Source organism: Tupaia chinensis, unplaced genomic scaffold (genome assembly GCF_000334495.1).
Source record: "Tupaia chinensis unplaced genomic scaffold, TupChi_1.0 Scaffold000257_1, whole genome shotgun sequence".
NCBI lineage: Eukaryota > Metazoa > Chordata > Mammalia > Scandentia > Tupaiidae > Tupaia > Tupaia belangeri.
Window position 1 is genome coordinate 1,891,103 of NW_006159737.1, and position 18,829 is coordinate 1,909,931.

Consider the following 18,829-nt stretch of genomic DNA (forward strand, 5'->3'; position numbering starts at 1 on the left):
TTCCTGAGAGGAGAATGGAGGAGAAGGGATTGTGGCATGGCCAACACTCTGGGGGAGTGATTTCTGGCTTTCCATCTCTCTGTCTCTCTGTCTCTCCAGTGAGCACATGTATCCTATAGCAAATATTTCTCTCTAAAATAAGGTTTGCTTGTTTTTGTGAAACTTTCAGCTCTGAAGTCATATGTCTGACTCTGATATGATTGCAGTCAACGTAATGTGGAAGAATCATGCTTCTTTCCATCTGTTGCTCCAAATATTCCACCAAATAAGCATCAGTGATTAATTGCATACATTTTTATATTCTTCTATATTCAGTTTCCAATTTAAGAAAAATAAACAGCATCTCCTTTTTCTTTGCCTAGTTTTTTCCCCCCATAGTTTTTTACCAGAGTGCTTATGCTAGCCAGAGAGAAACAGAGAAAGACAGTGAGAGGAAAACTGAGAAATCACCTCCCAGGGGATATGGCTATGCTCCAATACCTTCTCCTCCATTCTCCTCTCAGGATTTTGGGCACACATGCCTGCCATGATTTTTGGGCTGCCAGGTTTGGGACTTGAACCAGGTTGGCTATGTCAGAATCCAGCACTGTAATCACTAAGCCACCTGCCCCCCGCCTTTTCTTTTTGCCTAGCTTTAACGTATATCTCTCATCATTGTAAGCAAAAATTTAAAAATAAGAAAGATATAAAAATTAGAGTTGATTATTCTTTTCTTATAACACCCCCAAATGGATGAATGCTTATAAAGGAGGATGAAAACCTAATATGAAGAAAAACAAAGGTTACTTACTGGGTTGTCTTTTATTACACAAGATGTCCATCCTGGTAGGACCTCTTCCTCTATCTCCGACCATACAAATGAATTTCCAAAGATGTCCCCATGCATGCACTCAAAGCACATCTCCACTTGATAGCCATTATTCAGCAATAGCCTCAGCATGGTCTCATCATTTAGAGCATACTGAATGACACTGGGGAACCGTGTGTCATTCACATGCATAAAATAACAGTTGACATTAGCTCCATGGGAGAGAAGTAGTCGGACAATTTCATAGTTATTGGCTCTCACTGCCACAAGTAGACAATTGAGGGGATCGAGGTTTGGGTCTGCACCTGCAGCTAGAAGGATCTCTGTACAATGGATGTCATTATTAGAAACAGCAAAATAGAGCGCAGTCTTCCTCTCGTCATCGTAGCTCTGGGATATGTGGTCAGCCAGTGGAGTGTTCACGTCAAAACCATTTTTAATGAGCAGTTCTAGGCACTGTACATTCTGTCCATCTGCTGCCGAGTGAATTGGTGTTAGCCCACTTTTCCGAATTGCATTTTTGGATGTTACTGGGATAAGGTATTTCAGCGCACTAACAAATAAACAAATAAGTCAAATAGCCACGTGACATAAAGAAAAGCAAGATAATAAATAAAGTAACTTCCTTACTGGACAAATGAATGCTGGGTGTTTAGTTTCCCTTATTTTCTCCAGATAACTTCACACTGAAACATCTGACCTTTGTCCATCAAGCTACTACTACTGAATTTAAGGTAATTTAATTTGTTTTTTTGTTTTTTTGGGGTTTTTTTTTTGGAGAGGTTTTCGCTATAGGGCACATGCGCTCGCCAAACAGACAGAGACATAGAGACAGAAAGCGAGAAATCACCCCCCAGGGGGGATGGTCATGCCACAATCCCTTCTCTTCCATTCTCCTCTCGGGATCTTGGGCACGCACGCACACGTGCCTGGCATGAGTTCTAAACCACCAGGTCCAGGACGCGAACTGCGGTCGACTACGTGGGAGTCCAGCGATATAGCCATTACGCTAACTGCTGGTTCCTGGTTTTGATTTAGCTTTCTAGTTTAAATATTTCTGGAAAACATGCTCAGTCTCATATGTTTGATCCCAGAATTGTGGTTCCAACAGGAATCCTCCCTACCTTCTAATTCTTCTCTGAACCATACAATTTTAATAACCAATGCCGAAAGTATATGATGACATGAAAAAAAAGCTTTTTCTTGACCATCAGAGTCATGGCATCCTAAAAGTAAGAGCTGGAAGTGATCTGGGACATCATTTAGCTACATTCCTTCATTGAACAGAACAATATGAAGCTTGGAGAGGTGAAATGACTCATCCAAGGTCACACAATCAGATGCAAAGCAAGAACTAAAATGATTTAAGGTTGTAAATTTCTCATTAATGATTTTTCTTTCACTGATTCATAAACAACTTGGTCTTTAATACTGGCCATGTACATCCTGTCTTCCTTCCATATAACTTGCCATTGAATTATTACCTAAAACAAGAGTCCTCTATTATTCCTCAATCCTACCTGAGTTCAACTGAGATGAAGGGCAGCTTTGTTTCTAAGAACATGTGATAGATAGTTGTGAAATTCACCCCTGACTAACTAACTAGACATGTATGAGAGGCACAAGTAAGGATAACTTGATCTCTTGTGCCCAGCTCAGTGCTATGATGTGTGAATTTATGAATACTGGGATTAAGTCCAGACACACTCTAACATGTCACTTAGCGTCAATTAGGTGTCACTGGCAACTTAACTTAGTGGTGGACATCAAAAATGATAAAGCCTAACTCTTTCAAAGTTCTTGAACTTACATATTTAATTGCCTAAGACCATCTTTTAATGATGTGTGGTTAATACAGTCATTCTCGACTTCTACTGAAGTGTTCACTGTGGCACATTCTATGATTTAAAACTCTAATTATTACTAATAAAGGAATTTAAGCTTATAATGCAATTTCTATTTAAGAATACATTTGTCATTATACTACAATTTTCTGGGGCTGTTAGAAAATAATTGGAATAAATTGATAACATGGTTCATAGAAAATGCGTATTACAAAAAACCTATATATGGAGTTTGATTTTTTTGCAGCAAAATAAGCTCATATTTTAATTCCATTCTAAATGAACTTTTTGAAGTCTCACAGTGTTACAAATTTTAATCCTTTGTTAAGGGCAAAATTTTTAAAAAGTACAGCCTTTTAATTAAATGCATTTTTTTAACAGAAAGGCATATTTGGGCATTTTACACAGAATTCTCATTTATAACTTAATACCTTCTAAAAGAGAATTTCTTTTCATTAGAAATGTAGTAAAATTCATTTTTGTAGAAGCACAAGAATATAAAAAGAAGGGGAAGGGAGACTAAGCAAGTTTCAAACATCTAACTACTACACTTCTGGACATTTTGCCTCTTTCTTTTTTGGATTTTGGTGGGCTTTATAGAGAGAGGGATTTGTAGCTCTTCTGTATGTACAAATGTGCATTTTTTTAACTTGAAAATGATAAATGATCACCCCAGAACTGATCACTCACAGGTAGTGTCCCTCGTAGGCGGCTCGGTGTATGGGAAGATGCCCTGCTCTGTTTGGTACATTTCCGCTTCCTCCATATTCCAGCAAGAGGGAAATGCAGTCAGGATTACCACCTCCTGCTGCCTCAAACAACACCGATGCCCCATCATCCGCCAAAGCAAACACGTCACCCCCTGGCAGGATAAAGCAGGTGGCATTAACTGGACAGCATTGTTGAGATAGACCTCTGTTGTTTTTCTTTCTTATTGGGACTTAAAATATGGAATTAAGAACTTCTATGTTTGTGATAGTTTTATTAAACAGTTACGCAGCATGCTTTGTTTTGTTAGACGATTTTGGGTTAAGAAAAAGTAACAGAAACCAGCAATTTTCACAATGGATCAATACTTGCAGAAAATGGGATCCTTAGATGTTTAAATCTGAAGACAGTGGCTAGCATTCCATTTCAACTGCCCTCTATGTGCAGACACTGTGTGTGACCCTAAAATGACCGCGTATGACTAACTTAAGAAGCTTAGAGGGGAAATGAAACAGGTAGCATCAGAGAAAACAACTGTATGACACTACCGTGACCCCAAGACTAGGAGACATGAGGTAGGGGCAAAAGGTCTGTGTGTGCCTGATGGCTCTACTGCTCACAGTGAAAGGTGGGGGAAGGTGTTTACTTCTACATTCCTCCATCTCTGCATCTGTACACTCAAACAATATAGTGCACTTCACAGGACCAACTGGATAATTACATGAGGTTACATGGAGGCCCACAATAATACTAGTAGTTTCCCCAAAGAGGATCATTCTAACCTACATTTACAGAGGAGGAAACTGAGGACCAGAGGTTTAAGTAACTAGGTTAAGGTCTTCCCATGACTAGGTGGCAAAAACTAATAACCACTTTAGGAACTGGGTGTCTTTTTTTTTTTTTTTAATTGCCAGAGGAACGTGTGTGGATGTCAGAGAGAGAGAGGAAGAAAGCACCCTCTAGTAGGGAGTGGTCATGCAACAGTTCCTGTTTCCTCTATTCCACGAGGATTTGGGACTCATACATCTATGTGCCTGACATATTCTTCAAGTCACTTGGACTACAGTTTGAATTGCAATTAGCCATGTGGCATCCAGTTTCCTTAACTGCTGAGCTACTGGGACAGCCCAATAATTTGGTCTCTTTATTCCAGGTTTTCTAGTTAAATAAAGTGCTTGGAAGACTTAAAAGAGGGTAATATTGCAGTCCAATGGGGAGAACAAGGAAAAGATTTAGGTAAGAAATAGATGTCTCAAGAGATTGATTTTGAATTGTACTGGAAGGTATTCCAGCTGAGGACAAGAATCTGTCCCAAACTTAGGCAGAGGAAGTGCCAGGTTAGTTTGGGAATCCTGCCAGTCTATGTCAGCTACAGCACAGGGCACGAGATGGAACCTGTCGGGGATAACGTGGAAAGCCCACTCAGAATGATGCAATAGGGATTTTAAAAAATAGTTTACACTATTTTAGCTGTTCCTTAGGGAGAGGAACTAATTTTCAGGATGCAATATATATTCTCTGATGAGGACACTGGAATTTGGAGAATGGTTAGGAAATGACTGGACTGGTCCAGGGAAGATGTGAAGGGCATAACTAGGATGCCAGATGGATTTCAAAGGTGAGGACAAGAGAAACATTATACGACTTTGTAACTGATTGAATTTGTGAAAGAAGGTCATGGAGGAACTAGAGCATATTCAACCTTTCAGTTCTAATTGAAAAACATTATTACATCAGAAAGTGGGGGGAAAAATAATTCATTTTGGGAAATGAGTGTGAGACATCCATAGGAAAACTGGGCCACCTCTAGAGAGAGCAATCAGGGCTGGGCTTGTAGATTTGTAGGTCACAATGTATTACTTGAGCTGTAGATTAGGGGTCTAGTGAGAGGGCTGGTTACCAAAACCTGATGCCCAGCTACATTCAGGGGAGAAACAGGAGCCAGTGAAGAATGGAAAAGAAAGAACCCAAGAGGCAGGAAAAAAGTCAGGAAAGTCAGGGCCTGAGTGGTGGCACAGCAGTGAAACACATACTCTGAGAGGCTAACCCATCTGGGAAGGTTCTTGGTTCATGTCTAGAGACCTCCCTGAGTACTCTGGGTACACTCATGCCCATGATCTGTGGGTGGCTGAAGCTGGGGGTGGAACACAGTGTTAAGACCCTGTAGGGGGTGCTAGTCTCCTAGAAGAAATATTAATAAATAAATAAACCTATGAAATAATTACTATTAATGACAACAAGAAGTCAGGAAAGTGTAACTCTTTTCACATACCTTTGTGGATTAGATGTTCTAAGACATCACAGTGACCATACTCGGCGGCAACACCTAGAGGTGTGACTCCAAATCCATCTCTCAGGTGGACGTTGCCTCCGTGCCTCAGAAGCAGAGCTATGATATCTTTTCGGCCTTGCTTGGCTGCTTCGTGCATTGCTGACCATCGCTTGACACAGGGCTGGTCGAGGATAGTATTATGTTTAACCAGAGCAGATACCATGTCATAGGAGCCTTTTTTTATAGCTTGAAAATAATTTTAAAACAGAACAGCCAACAGGAGGCATATTAGCATGAATACTTTAGATGGTATCAAACTACCCAACTGAACATAAAAATAGATACTTGTTATTACTTTTTCTTCTAGAAGGGGATATTATATTTTTCATATCCATATTTCTATTTGTGAGTATAAGTGTGCAAGATGAAACTATATATATATTTTTAAGACTCAGAGTAGGGACCACCAGGTGGCATAATAGTTAAGTCACTAGACTCCCATGTGGTTGACTGCAGTTCAAGTCCTGGACCCGGTGGCTTGAAACTCACACTGGGCACGTGTGCATGTGTGCCCAAAATTCTGAGCAGAGAATGAAGGAGAAGGGATGGCGGCATGGCCATCCCTCTGGGGGTGATTTCTCACTTTCTCTTTTTCTGTCTTTCTCAGTCTCCCTGGCAAGCACATGCACCCTATAGCAAAAATATCTCTCCCTCTCAAAAAAAAAAAAAAAGAAAAAGAAAAAGACCCAGAGTAGAAGTAAGAATTTCATGGAAGATAGCACCCATCACCTATATACTTCTAAACTTTCTCTCTTTCTTTCTTTTTTTTTTTTTTTTTCTGAGAGATTTTTTTGCTATAGGACATGCACATGCACTGGAGATAAAGAGACAGAGGAGAGACAGAAAGTAAGAAATCACTCCCCAGTGGGGATGGCCATAGTGCAATCCCTCCTCCTCCATTCTCCTCTTGAGATTTTGGGAATGCACACACATGCACTTGGTGTGAAGCTGCTGGATCCAGAATTTGAACTGTGGTCGACTATGTGGGAGTCCAGCAATGTAACCTTTCTCCATCTGCTGGTCCCTAAACTTTAATCTCTTTCTGACAAAATGGAAATAACATCTTCTATCATGTTACATAAATTAAATAATGTATGTAAAAAGTTCAGTATAGTACCCAGAATATAATAAGAGCTCAACAAATAATTATTATTTAATATTGTTTTTATCATTCCTAGGACCCTAGAGACCCAATTATAAACAATGTTTATTGTTATCTTCCATAGAAATAGGTGTTTTGGGGGCTGGCATGTGGCATGGTGCTAAAGTCATTGGACTCTCACATGGTCAACCATGGTTCGAGACCCAGACCTGGCGGCTTGCTCTCTCTCCTCTCTCTCTCTAGTCAAAATTGAAAATAATGATAAGAAATAAATAATTCATTTTTTAAAAAACAAATAGGTGTTTTCTTTCTACCAAAAATAACAGTAGATATTATATAAAATTCTCTTTCTTATACTTTTTTTTTTTTTGTCTTTTAGTTTTTGTTTCAGGGCATGTGCATACATCAGGGGTGGAGGAGGAGAGAGAATTCATCCCCTCCCCTGGGGGTGATGACCACGCTGTTGTCCTTTCTCCTTGGGGTTTGGGCACCCATACACATGAGCCTGGTATATTTTCAAGCTACCATATCTGCGACTCAAACCACGTAGTCGGCCACGTGGGATCCAACAGCCTTAATGTCTATGCTACCTGCTGGCCCTCTATCATATACATTTAATGGAAGGTTATTAATAGAACTGTTTAGAATCCAGGTGGTTCAGCTGCTCTAAATGGATAAAGCATGTGACAGCTAATGTACCACGATGAAATAACTTCACTAAGGCAGATGTCGTTCTCCTCTGCTCAGCTCTAATAGCTGAAATTACAGTTAGAAGTTTTCTCGTTTTTTTTTCTTTTGAAATTTTAAGATTGTCTCCATTTTGATGTAAATACCTCTGAAAGATGTAACGTTTTTTTTTCTATTAATAAGTAAAATTTTAATAAGAAATAAATTAGTATATTCACTCATTCAACTATTCAGTCAGTCATGAATAAGTATGTGCTAGCTATGGGAAAGTCTCTGTGTTAGGCACTGTGGACCGCAGGTGAAATTTACACTTTAGAGAGGAAGCCTGTCCTGACTCGTATTAGAAGGGGGACTCAAAATCTGGGCGTTGGCTGTGAAAGGCAGGAAGAGATCGAGGCCATACAGAATGTTCTGAGCAGCCAGGAGGCAAAACGCAGAAAGGATCTAGAGCCAAGGAGGGAGCAATGGCTCCAAATGGCATAATAAGAGGATGAAGACAAACTTCGCCCACTTCACTTGAAGACCAGCAAAACATTGCTGCAGTGAGATTCCGGTTTTTCTCTGGCTCACTGTCTAAAGTAGGAACTGTGACAAGTGCTCTCTCTGAACTGCCCATCTGCCGCCGGCAGCTCTAATTACGGTGAATTACCTCATTGTAGCTGGTGTTATTACAAAACAAAACATTCAGCAACTAAACCAACCAAGAGAACCAAGAGAAATGTGCCCTCATTTATCTTCTTGCTCCTACTATAGATTTTTATAATTCGAAAAAACATTTTAAAATAATAAATGCTTTCCCTCGTGATTTGTTTGTTTGTTTGTTTGTTTTTTGGTCTGACTCAGAGAACATATTGATTAGTCCTACTAGTCTTTCTTCATAGAAATGATAGCTCAAATAGGCCATCTTCAATTAAAAATAACTTTTACATATCAAAACTTTATTTCTAATTTAATTTTTTTGGAACTTACATTGTATTTCCCATGTAAATAATAATGCAAATGGTGGGTAACCCCTCCCCAGCTAACCCATATAGACATTTTTAACCAGTAAATGACAAAATAATCAAAATTCATAAGGCAGAGTATTGCTGTAACATAACTGATGATGTGAAATAATTTTTTTTTAATTTCCCAAAGTTACATACACATACTGGAGAAAGAAAGAGAGAGAGAGAGAGAGAGAGAGAGAGAGCGTTCCACATAGGTGATGGCCATGCCCCAATCCCTTCTCCTCCATTTCTCCCTCTTTTCAGGATTTTGGGCATGTACACATGCCTAGTATGTTTTTCAAGCCATTAGATCTAGGACTTAAACAGCAGGTTGGCCATATAGAACCCAGCTGCCTTAACCAACATGAAACTAGCTGGCCCTGGGAAATAAGATTTAAAAATACCTCAAGTTTTATACATATGAGCGGGCTTTAAAAGTTCATGGAAAAATGAAAGTTTGAGTTTATTTTGTTGCAAACATTTTTTAAATTCATGCATGATTTCTTCATATTGCACATTTTCCATGAACTCTTTGAAGACCCCTTATATAAGTTTTTTTTCAATTTAAAAATTGAATTTAAATTTAAATTTAAATTCTAGAAAATCTAGAATTTAGAACTCTGTAGAATTTCTTCAAAAAATTTTAAATGTTTTAATTTTTAAATTTGTATCTTTAATAGTTATGCTTAAAGAAAACCAAATTTAAGTTGAAGAGTTGAGGGAATTAGATGAACAATTCCGCATAGGTTATAGGCACTTTTGAACATGTTATAGTTGGCTGGAAACATTTCCTTTTTATTTTAAATTTGTCATTTTGATTCTTTTTCTGGATATATGTGTTATGCTTATGTCATTTACTTATCAGATATGATTGATTTTCTGATCCATAAAACATACAGAAAAGAAAGATTTTTCTGAGCTTTCTTGACAAGAAATGAATGTAAGATTGAAAGAGGAGATGGAGTGAAGAGGATTGGTATTGATTTATGGGGAAGGAAATGTCTGAAGCGAAGTGAACTGATTTGTAATGGCGTCAGGTCATGGGGATGGAGGTCAGTGGAGCTGAGGCACTCTGCCGGACAGGCCCCTGGATCTCCTCCCTACTCTGGGCTCCACTGGCCAGGATAAGCTGTGGCTGTCTAACTGGGGAAAGATGACACCAAGTCCAGGGGGTGGGCAGAGAGGGGGTCCAAGTGCAAAGACCCTTCCTTAGTATCAGATATCCGTCACTCAGCAAGTAACTGCAACTTGACTGCAATTCATCAAAGTCTGGTAAATAAGGACCAGATAGATAGCTGACAGGGAAGAAGGGTCCCAGGGGACCCTCTTTTTTGGGTCATCTAAAGATAGCCCATAAATAGAGACAAAGATGATGGTATCAGGTAAAAAATAATAAATAAATAAATAAAGGTTCTCTACAGAAAAAAAGAACAATATCTCTTTTTCTCTTATCTTTCCTCTACCAGTTACTGACCTGTGAGTAGCACATTTCAGAGCAGTCCATGGATTCAAGACTAAAACTGAGGAAGTGCCACAGAAGATCTGCCACAGAAGATCCATTTTTTTTTTTTCTACAGAACCTAAAAAAGGCTTGACAACTAAGGTCCTGGAGAAGGCAACCGGAGAGAAGTCCCTCTTCTCCCAATGTGTGACTGATGGGGAAGTAAGTGAACAACTCCAGAATATTTCCTTCATGGACACTCGTCCTCTCTTTGAGATTACCATTAGTTTTTAAAGTATGTTAATTCTGTTTCAACTCTGAGAGCTCAGCGATTGAGGTTCTTTCCCATTCTTTCCGTATTGCTAAGAGGAGAATTAAACTGGTTTATGGATCTTTTAAATGCATAGAAGTGCTTCATACTCTGTTGTGGGCATTAAGCATTGAAGAAAAACAAATGAACCTTAAAAACAAAATGAGTACTAATCCTGACTTTTCTTTCTTTTTTTTTAAGAGGATTTTTTTTTGTTATAGAACGTGTGTGCTTGCCAGAAAGACAAAGAGAGACAGAGAGACAGAAAGCGAGATCACTACCCATGGGGGGATGGCCATACCACAATCCCTTCTCCTTTACTCTCCTCCCAGGATCTTAGGCATGAACAAACATGTGCCCAGCATGAGTTTAAGTCGCCAGATTCAGGACTCAAACTGCAGTCAACTATGTGGGAGTTCAGCGATATAACCGATATGCCATTTGCTGATCCAACTTAGTTGTCTTTTAAGAAATAGGTGGATTAAGAATAGCAAATGGAGGATGATGCTACATTTGCAAAGTGAAGTAGCATACAATCCTGACAAGATGTCTTTTTTTTTTTTCTTTTTTCTTTTAGTAATCAAAGGCTATCTATAGAAAAAAAAACATGGATATTTTTGCAATTACTCTATGGTATACACTGATTTTTTTAAAAAAATACTAATCACGTTGATAGTGAAGTAATTCACAGGTGCATTTGTCATTTAGTGTCTGTAGATCCTGCTCAGGAAAACAGTTCTGGTTTATTCATGAAATGCACTGTCATTGTGACAGAAAGGCTGGTTATCATTTTTGTTCCTTATTTTTCTTGCAATTCTTCTTTTAGCAAATGAAGCCCTCAAGTGGTAAGTGGTCATAGGCTATTGAGGTAGAGACTATATATCCCAGCCTCCTGTGTGGGGCCTTGGGTGACGAATTCTGAACTAATGAGAGATGAATAGAAGTACTGTGTGCAGTGTCTTGATCTCCCTTAAAGTAAAGATGCTTTCCCAGGACTGCCTCTTCCTTCCTCCTGCTGTCTGAGAATGAGGATATTCGGGCCAACCTGAGAAGACTTGGTAATGGTGGCAAAGCCACCAGGTCCACCGTGGGCCACTCACCTCTGAAATGTGAGAGAAACAACTTCTTTCTTTCTAAGTCATGGTTTGCTTGCTTTTTGTGTCTGCTTTTTGTTGTAGTTGTGGTTGCAGAAGCTCTTCCTGTACCTTAACCATAATGACTAGATTGTTTATCCAATCTAAGCTGAATTTGGGAAGACTGAAAGTTCTGACATAGGGCAAGAGTAAGGGAGAAGGAATAGGACTAGAATAACCCACGCTGTGGTGACTCCCTTCATTGAATAACTGGTCTTTCCCTCCCTGTCTGCCATTGGCCCTGTCTACATCCTGTAAGATAACACCAGAGCCAGGCTCTCCGAGAGCTTCACAGATTCACTGCTTTATTATTCTCTTGATTTTTTTTTGAACATACATTTTTATTATCGCATTTAGAACATTAATTTTCCATTTAGATCAGATCCAGCTCTCCCACACTAAACCTTTTGAGAGAAGGAAGATGAATTTCACCCTTACAGCCATGCTGCCCAGCATGGCATCTGGCTTCATGTGACTTCTCAATAAATGTTTGCTGCATTGATGTTGCACTGATGCTATCAGATGTAAATGTTTTACTAATGTTATAACTTTTCTAAATTTTAATACGTGGTTTCATTTTGTTTTGTTATAAGGTGAGTGTGCTTCTTGGAGAGAGACATCGAGAGAGAGGGGAAATGAGAAAGCACTCCCCCAGGGAGGATGGCCATGCCACACTTCCTTCTCTATTCTCCTCTTGGGATTTTGAGCATACATGCATGTTTATTCAATTCACCAGGTCCTGGACCTGAACCAAGCAGTTGGCCATGCGGGACCTAGCTGCCTTAACTACCACACCACCAGCCAGTCCTACTCAGGTTGTTTTAAAAATTCTGGTGAAACTTTGGTGAATGGAAGCTACAGTGGTGCTTAAGGTGCTATGATCACAGTTTATGATGCTTCATCCTCTTCCTCCATGAGGAAGAGCCTCTTTCCTCTGCCACATTAGACAGTTTCACAACTGCTCTCTTCTCTACAGCATCTGTCATGTGTAAGGGGTATTATATATATTTTCTCTGATTTTTGTAACAATTACACATAGCAGATGCTGTATTTCTATTTTACACATGAGAAAATGAAGGCTCATGATTGTGATCTTAGAGCTAAGCTTTAAATCTACAGATAGCAAGTGTCAAGCCCAACTTCTTACTCCATTGCCCTACTTCCCTAAGAGAAAGGGTCATTGTACTTAATCTCACTTGTCTCTGCCTCTACAAACAGACGTGCTAAACAAATATCAGGATATATGAGACTGAGAAGAAATCAATAAATGATACCTTCAGATTTACCAGCCTTCCACTGTTGTGTCACAGTGTGAATCCCCTTACAGGTACCAAGCTCTGCAACTGTGTGCTCAGAATCTGCTGCCTCCAGTTTCTTCCAGTTTGGCCTTATGGATCTGATGTGGGCCTGATGTTTCTCTTTAGAATCCTTTTTCTACCTCTATATTCTGTCTACAGCCTTACAGCTGGACCTGACCTAGAAAATGTTGATTTAGAATTGGCACTTCTGGCCTCATTAAACTAGGTCACATCTCTCCTGGCTGGTTGCACTTGCCATAACTGGGTGCTGAAGGATGTAGCCTTCTTTTACATTTGACTTCTTTGTGGGATAGGAAAACAAGGATAGGAAACCACAGGACAGGTAAGTGAGTAGTTGGAGTAGGAGTTCGGAGGATGGGAGGAACTTTGGTCACATCATTTTAGCTAATACACTGTGCTTTTTGAAAAATACTGACAAAATATTCTTTATTCCAAACTATAAATATTCTAGAAAAGAGGTCACTTACCAATCAGAAGAGGTGTTTCTCCTTTGTCATTTTTGGTGTTGGGCCATACTCCCTTTTCTAGTAAAGTTCTTACATTTTCCACCAGACCGGCTTTGACTGCCAAAGTCAAGGGTGTTTCTCCATCACAGGTCTTGAATTCCCAGAGTGTCTTATAGGAGGCTGAGTGGCAAAATCATTGTTTAAAAAGTTAAAAATATTTACTTAAAGGATATCATGTAGATCAGAATAATAGTCCAATATTATGTACATCGGGTTGAACAAGTCAATCTATTTTAAAAAGGGAAGACTAAAAAGAGTACACATGGACTCACTGACTAAATACACAGCTAGAAAACCAACATCTATGGGGACCAGCAGATGGCATAATGGTTATGTCACTGGACTCCCTTGTAGTAAGACTGTGGTTTGAGTCCCAGACCTGGCAACTTAAAATTCATGCTAGGCACATGTGCGTGCATGCCCAAGATCCCAAGAGAATGGAGAAGAAGGGACTGTAGCATGGCCCTCCCCCTGGAGGGGGTGACTTCTCGCTTTCTGTTCTCTTTCTCTCTCTATGGCAAGCACATATGCCCTATAGCTAAAAAAAAACAAAACTAAACAAAAAAACTCTTTAAAATTTTAAAAAAAAGAAAATCAATATCTACATTTCAAGCTGCTTTTTAATTTTTTAAATAAGAAATTCTCATTTTTTGATATACTGTAAAGCAGCTATCCAATCTTTTATATTATGATTTAAATTCATCTAGAATTGTTTTGTCAAATGGTGTCTGTGAATGTAAGAGTGAGAATATGTTTCAATAAATGTATACCTATGTCAGAATGTGTTATAAAAGAAATATCACCTTTAACATCTATGTGTCTGTTTGGCTGTCTAGTTTTCTAGCTGGCTGGCTTTTAGCTAATTATGAAGTATGTATCACTATCTCCTAGAACAACTAGTGAGTAACACTGAAAATCAAAAGGAAGGACACTCTCAAAGTGTGTGATAAGCTGCTGAGGTGTGAAAAACTCTGATAGAACATTGAAATTATTATTAATGTTTAACACTGGGCTGATTTACTGTAATATTTGTTAAAACATTATAAAAAATCAACATACTATAAGGACAAATATTATAAGTACTACTAGTTAACTCTTTTTTGGAAACTGATAACTCAAGATAATTCAAGATGAAAAATTAAAAATTGATTTCCAGGGCTAGACCTGTGGCCTAGTGGCTATGGGAGCTAGATCCCACATAACCACCCATAGTGTGAATCCTAGCCCTGGTGGCTTGAAGAACATGCTAAGCATGTATGCATGTCCAAAGTCCCAAAACGATGAAGAAATGGAGGAGAAGGGATTGGCATGACCATACTCCACTGGGAGGTGTTTCCTTCTTCTCCCTTTCTCTATCCCTCTGTGGTGAGTGCACATGCATTCCCTCTGGCAATTTAAAGAAAAAAACTGACTTCTAAAAGAAAATGGCCTTGCATTTTAACCAATTATTAAATCATCAGAAAAGCCATGGTGTATTTTTGCACAGAAAAATAGAAAAATACATCATGACTTTTACAATGTCCCAATGATTTAGAATATGTACTAAATTTTATGGATTTTATGTTTCCATAAACCTTTCTTAGAGAAAGAAATGCAAAGATGAACCCTGAACATCACAAAATGTTCTACTTTTTATCTTCAGTGCTTACAATGAGGATATTTGTTTTATCAAATTTCAATTCATCTTTTTTGTTTTATAATTGCTAGTGGATATGCATGCCTGTGCATGCATGTTTTTACTGGAAACATTCATAACTTCTACATTCTTGGTCTGGACCTTGGGTTTGATCAAAGGGGGTTTATGTTCTCTTACCATCCAGAACAATCTCAAGTATTTGTTGAATGGGTTGAACAACAGCTTCATGCAGTGGAAACCATCCTTTTTCATCAGCTTCATCCAATGCATATTTATATTTCACATACTCCTGGAGTTCAAGAATGTGACCTAAATTAAACACATGATCCGATAATAAATCTGTGTTTTGGCAAGGTGGAATCTGCAATACATTCCACTGTCAATACACCCCTTTACCTTGTTTTATGGCCTCAACAAGTTTTCTGTTTTGATCACTTAGGGGTACAAATCTACCAGAGAAAGAAAAATAAGCCATATTTATACTAACAATATACTTTAAGAAATGAAAAATTTTAATTTACATGAATTTTTGTACATAATTTCAATAATCAAGGGCCACAAAAAATGTACACCGTTGATTGTATCTTCTTTAAAAATGTAAATCTAGGAGTCAGATGTAGAACATGTTGACGATTTACTGGGTCAGAGAATATCAGTGAAGAGGACAAAACACAAGATGACAATGCTGTCTTTGAGGTACCCTAAGGAATGACAAAGGCATAAACAATTGAAGTCAGAGTCTGAAATGTTGGGTTGGGTCACATCCTGATTTGGGGATCTTGGGAGGCTAATTAGCCTCTCTAGGTGTTAGTTTCATCAGCTATAAAATGATGAGATTAAACAAGAAGATCTCTAAGGCTTCTTCCAACTTGAAAAGCTCTATGCTCAATATATGTTTGGTGCTTTGAATTTAAGAATTGCTAATTAGATACTTAGGAGTTTTTGGCCCACACTGCAGGTTAGAGTCTTTAATCAACTGATCCACAAGTGAAAACAGGCAGAGCATTTACTAAATAAACTCTCAATCACGGGTTCAGCTCAATCACCCTCATGGTGATTATTCAGTATGTGCGCTTATTAAATGGAAACAAGGCATTTCATGACAAATTTATTTTACTCCATTATGCAGAAAAGTCTGCTAGCATTCCAGGGATACAAATACTTGCCATAGAATGCTAAAGTTTCTAAAATCTGTGAAAGATAAGGGAAAAACCTAAAAGACTACAAATCTAAATGTAGTATGTTCCTTTTTTTTTTTTTTTTTTTTGAGATTTTCGCTATAGGGTGCGTGCGCTCACCAGATAGACAGAGAGAGACATAGAGACAGAAAGCGAGAAATCACCCCCCAGGGGGTATGGTCACACCGGAATCCCTTCTCTTCCATTCTCCTCTCGGGATCTTGGGCACGCACGCACGCCCACGCGCCCGGCGTGAGTTTTAAGCCACCGGGTCCGGGACGCAAACCACAGTCAACTACGTGGGAGTCCAGCGACATAGCCATTACGCTAACTGCTGGTTCCCTAGTATGTTCATTTTTAAGAGCTCAGAAGAAATAATTTTGCAGCACTGAATCTATTCAAATCATTACTAAATCCCCAACTACAAGATTCTAAACACTATAATAGAATGTAAGCTAAAAGTTTATTTTTGTCAGAAGTATAATGTGTTATGTTCAAGAAGGAAATTTACTTTTGCAGTTTTGTCTGCTTACACAGCACATCATCAATTTTACATATATTTTAACTTGTTAACTCTTGTTATTTGGATAGTAGATAATTAAATAGGTAGTGGTTTATATATTTGATTTATATCACAAAAGCTTATAAAACTTCCCATCATTGAGCTTATGGATTAGGTGGGTTAGAATTGTTTTCATATTTTAAAGATGCAAAAATGGGATGTGTTGGTTATAAAGTGTTAGCTACATCAGTAGCAGCACAGGATTTAGAACATGCAGACATCAATATACTTGACTATGCATTGATTGTATAAACTGTACTTGTGAATTTGTTCAAACCACTCATTGTCCTTTTTGACCACATTAATTTAGAAAACAGGTTATAGGCAATCCTATACAAAAAATAATTCAATAGGATAATACCATGTAATTATTTTCATTTTCCACATGAGGAAAAAATTCAGTAGGATATTTCCATGTAATTATTTTCATTTTCCACATGAGGTAGAGTTTTATGGAAGATCAGATATTGCTAAAACCTATGCACAGTGGCCACTGTAAAGCCAATATAGTCTTTACCATCATAAGCATTTTCCCAAACAGGAAAATAATAGTTATAAAGAAACATTGAGGACAGTCTGTTTGAATGTCACCTTTCAGGATAAAACACAGTCTTGCTGGATTCAATAGATTCTTCAATACTGAGTTGAATATCATAACTTGTAAGATGGTCTTCATCAAGGTCATCATTGGTATCCATGCCTGGATATAAAAGACAATTTCTTATTGTCAGTAAATTACATAGAACAGAGTGTATAAAGTTAACATGAAAAATGCAAAAGGAAAACTAAATGCATTTACCTTTTGCTATCTAACAAATACAAATGAAATTAACATTTTAATCCATGTTATATATGATGTCACTTTTATTAACTTAAAGTGATCTATTATTTTTTTTTAGAGGTTTTTGCTATAGGGTGCATGCACTCACCAGAAAGAGAGAGACAGAAAGACAGAAAGTGAGAAATTACCCCCTGGGGGGATGGCCACAACACAATCCCTTCTCCTCCATTCTCCTCTCAGGATCTTGGGCGAGCACGCATATGTGCCTGGCGTGAGTTTAAGCTGACTCAAACCGCAGTCGACTACATGGGAGTCCAGTGACATAGCCATTAAGCCAACTGCTCGTCCCATAACTTAAAATGTTCTGTTGAAATCCTTAATTACCTGCCCTCTTGGTATCTGCATTTCTAACTTTTCACTAATAACTGCATCTGACCTAAAAATTTTTCCAAGCTTCTGATTTGAACAAATTTTGGCCCATCACTTTTCTAGACAATGCTATACACAGCACATTAGAAGCTTAAAACTCAACCCAAGGAGGAGAAGTGGAACGGAGGCAGTAACAGAGAATAGTGATCCTTTTAAATACTTTATACTAGCAATGGTCAGTTGTAAGGTCTCACTGGTCTCCAAGCACCATTTGAACCATTGAGATAAGGACCATATGATTCCAGCTAGAGACCAGTGACCAGCACTCCTGTAGATTCCCCATGTCTTACCCTACACAGTGCTGTTATAAGCCACTGCATCTGACTGGTCTATCTCCCCTGAAGATAATATACAAACAAGTAAATAATTCCTCATTAGTTTATTTCTTCCACATAGAAATCAACTAGAAATCTAGTTTGTTAGAAATCTCTCTTCTTACTATTGTATCAATTGCTTTAACTTATTTAGGAAGAGAATTTAAGAAATGCAGAAATCAAAATAGTCCTAAACTGGGTTGGCTGATCAATATAAATTATCTTTGATAAAGCCAAAATGTATTGTCTCTATAAAATTTTACATCATATTATGTCTTTTCAAACAGAGAAAAACAAGGGTCTGGCAGGTAGCATGATAGTTAAGGTACTGGACTCCTACATGGCTGACCATAGAATGAGTCCCAGAGCTTACTTTCTCACTTTCTCTCTCTCTCTCTCTCTCTCTCAATCTGTGTGTGTGTGTGTGTGTTTGTGTGTGTGTGTGTGTGTCTGACCAAATTTAAAAATAACTATAATTGGGACCAGCATATGGCATAATGGTTATATCGCTGGACTCCCATGTAGTCGACTGCAGTTCAAGTCCTAGACCCGGTAGCTTAAAACTCATGCCAGGCATGTGTGTGTGCATGTCCAAAATCCTGAGAGGAGAATGGAGAAGGGATTGTGGCATGGCCATCCCCTTACTTCCGGTGAATGATTTCTTGCTTTCTGGCTCTCTCTGTCTCTCCGGCGAGTGTACGTTCCCTACCACAGAAATTTCTCTAAAAAATAAATAAATAAAATAATAAT

At 38.4% G+C, this 18,829-nt stretch overlaps 1 protein-coding gene across 5 annotated transcripts in view; it reads right to left on the reverse strand.

The window, feature by feature from the left end:
- The window catches only part of ASB15 (ankyrin repeat and SOCS box containing 15), an 87,953-nt gene that overhangs the window by 6,187 nt on the left and 62,937 nt on the right, over positions 1 to 18,829 (reverse strand). For all 5 annotated transcript variants that reach the window (XM_006149204.3, XM_006149201.3, XM_006149203.3 and 2 more), the window contains 7 exons: positions 17,147 to 17,255; positions 15,212 to 15,264; positions 14,993 to 15,124; positions 13,141 to 13,299; positions 5,633 to 5,878; positions 3,343 to 3,514; positions 791 to 1,361 (listed from right to left, as the gene is read on the reverse strand). In XM_006149204.3, coding sequence (XP_006149266.1) covers positions 791 to 1,361; positions 3,343 to 3,514; positions 5,633 to 5,878; positions 13,141 to 13,299; positions 14,993 to 15,124; positions 15,212 to 15,264; positions 17,147 to 17,255 — 1,442 coding nt within the window. The remainder of the gene's footprint in view (positions 1 to 790; positions 1,362 to 3,342; positions 3,515 to 5,632; positions 5,879 to 13,140; positions 13,300 to 14,992; positions 15,125 to 15,211; positions 15,265 to 17,146; positions 17,256 to 18,829) is intronic.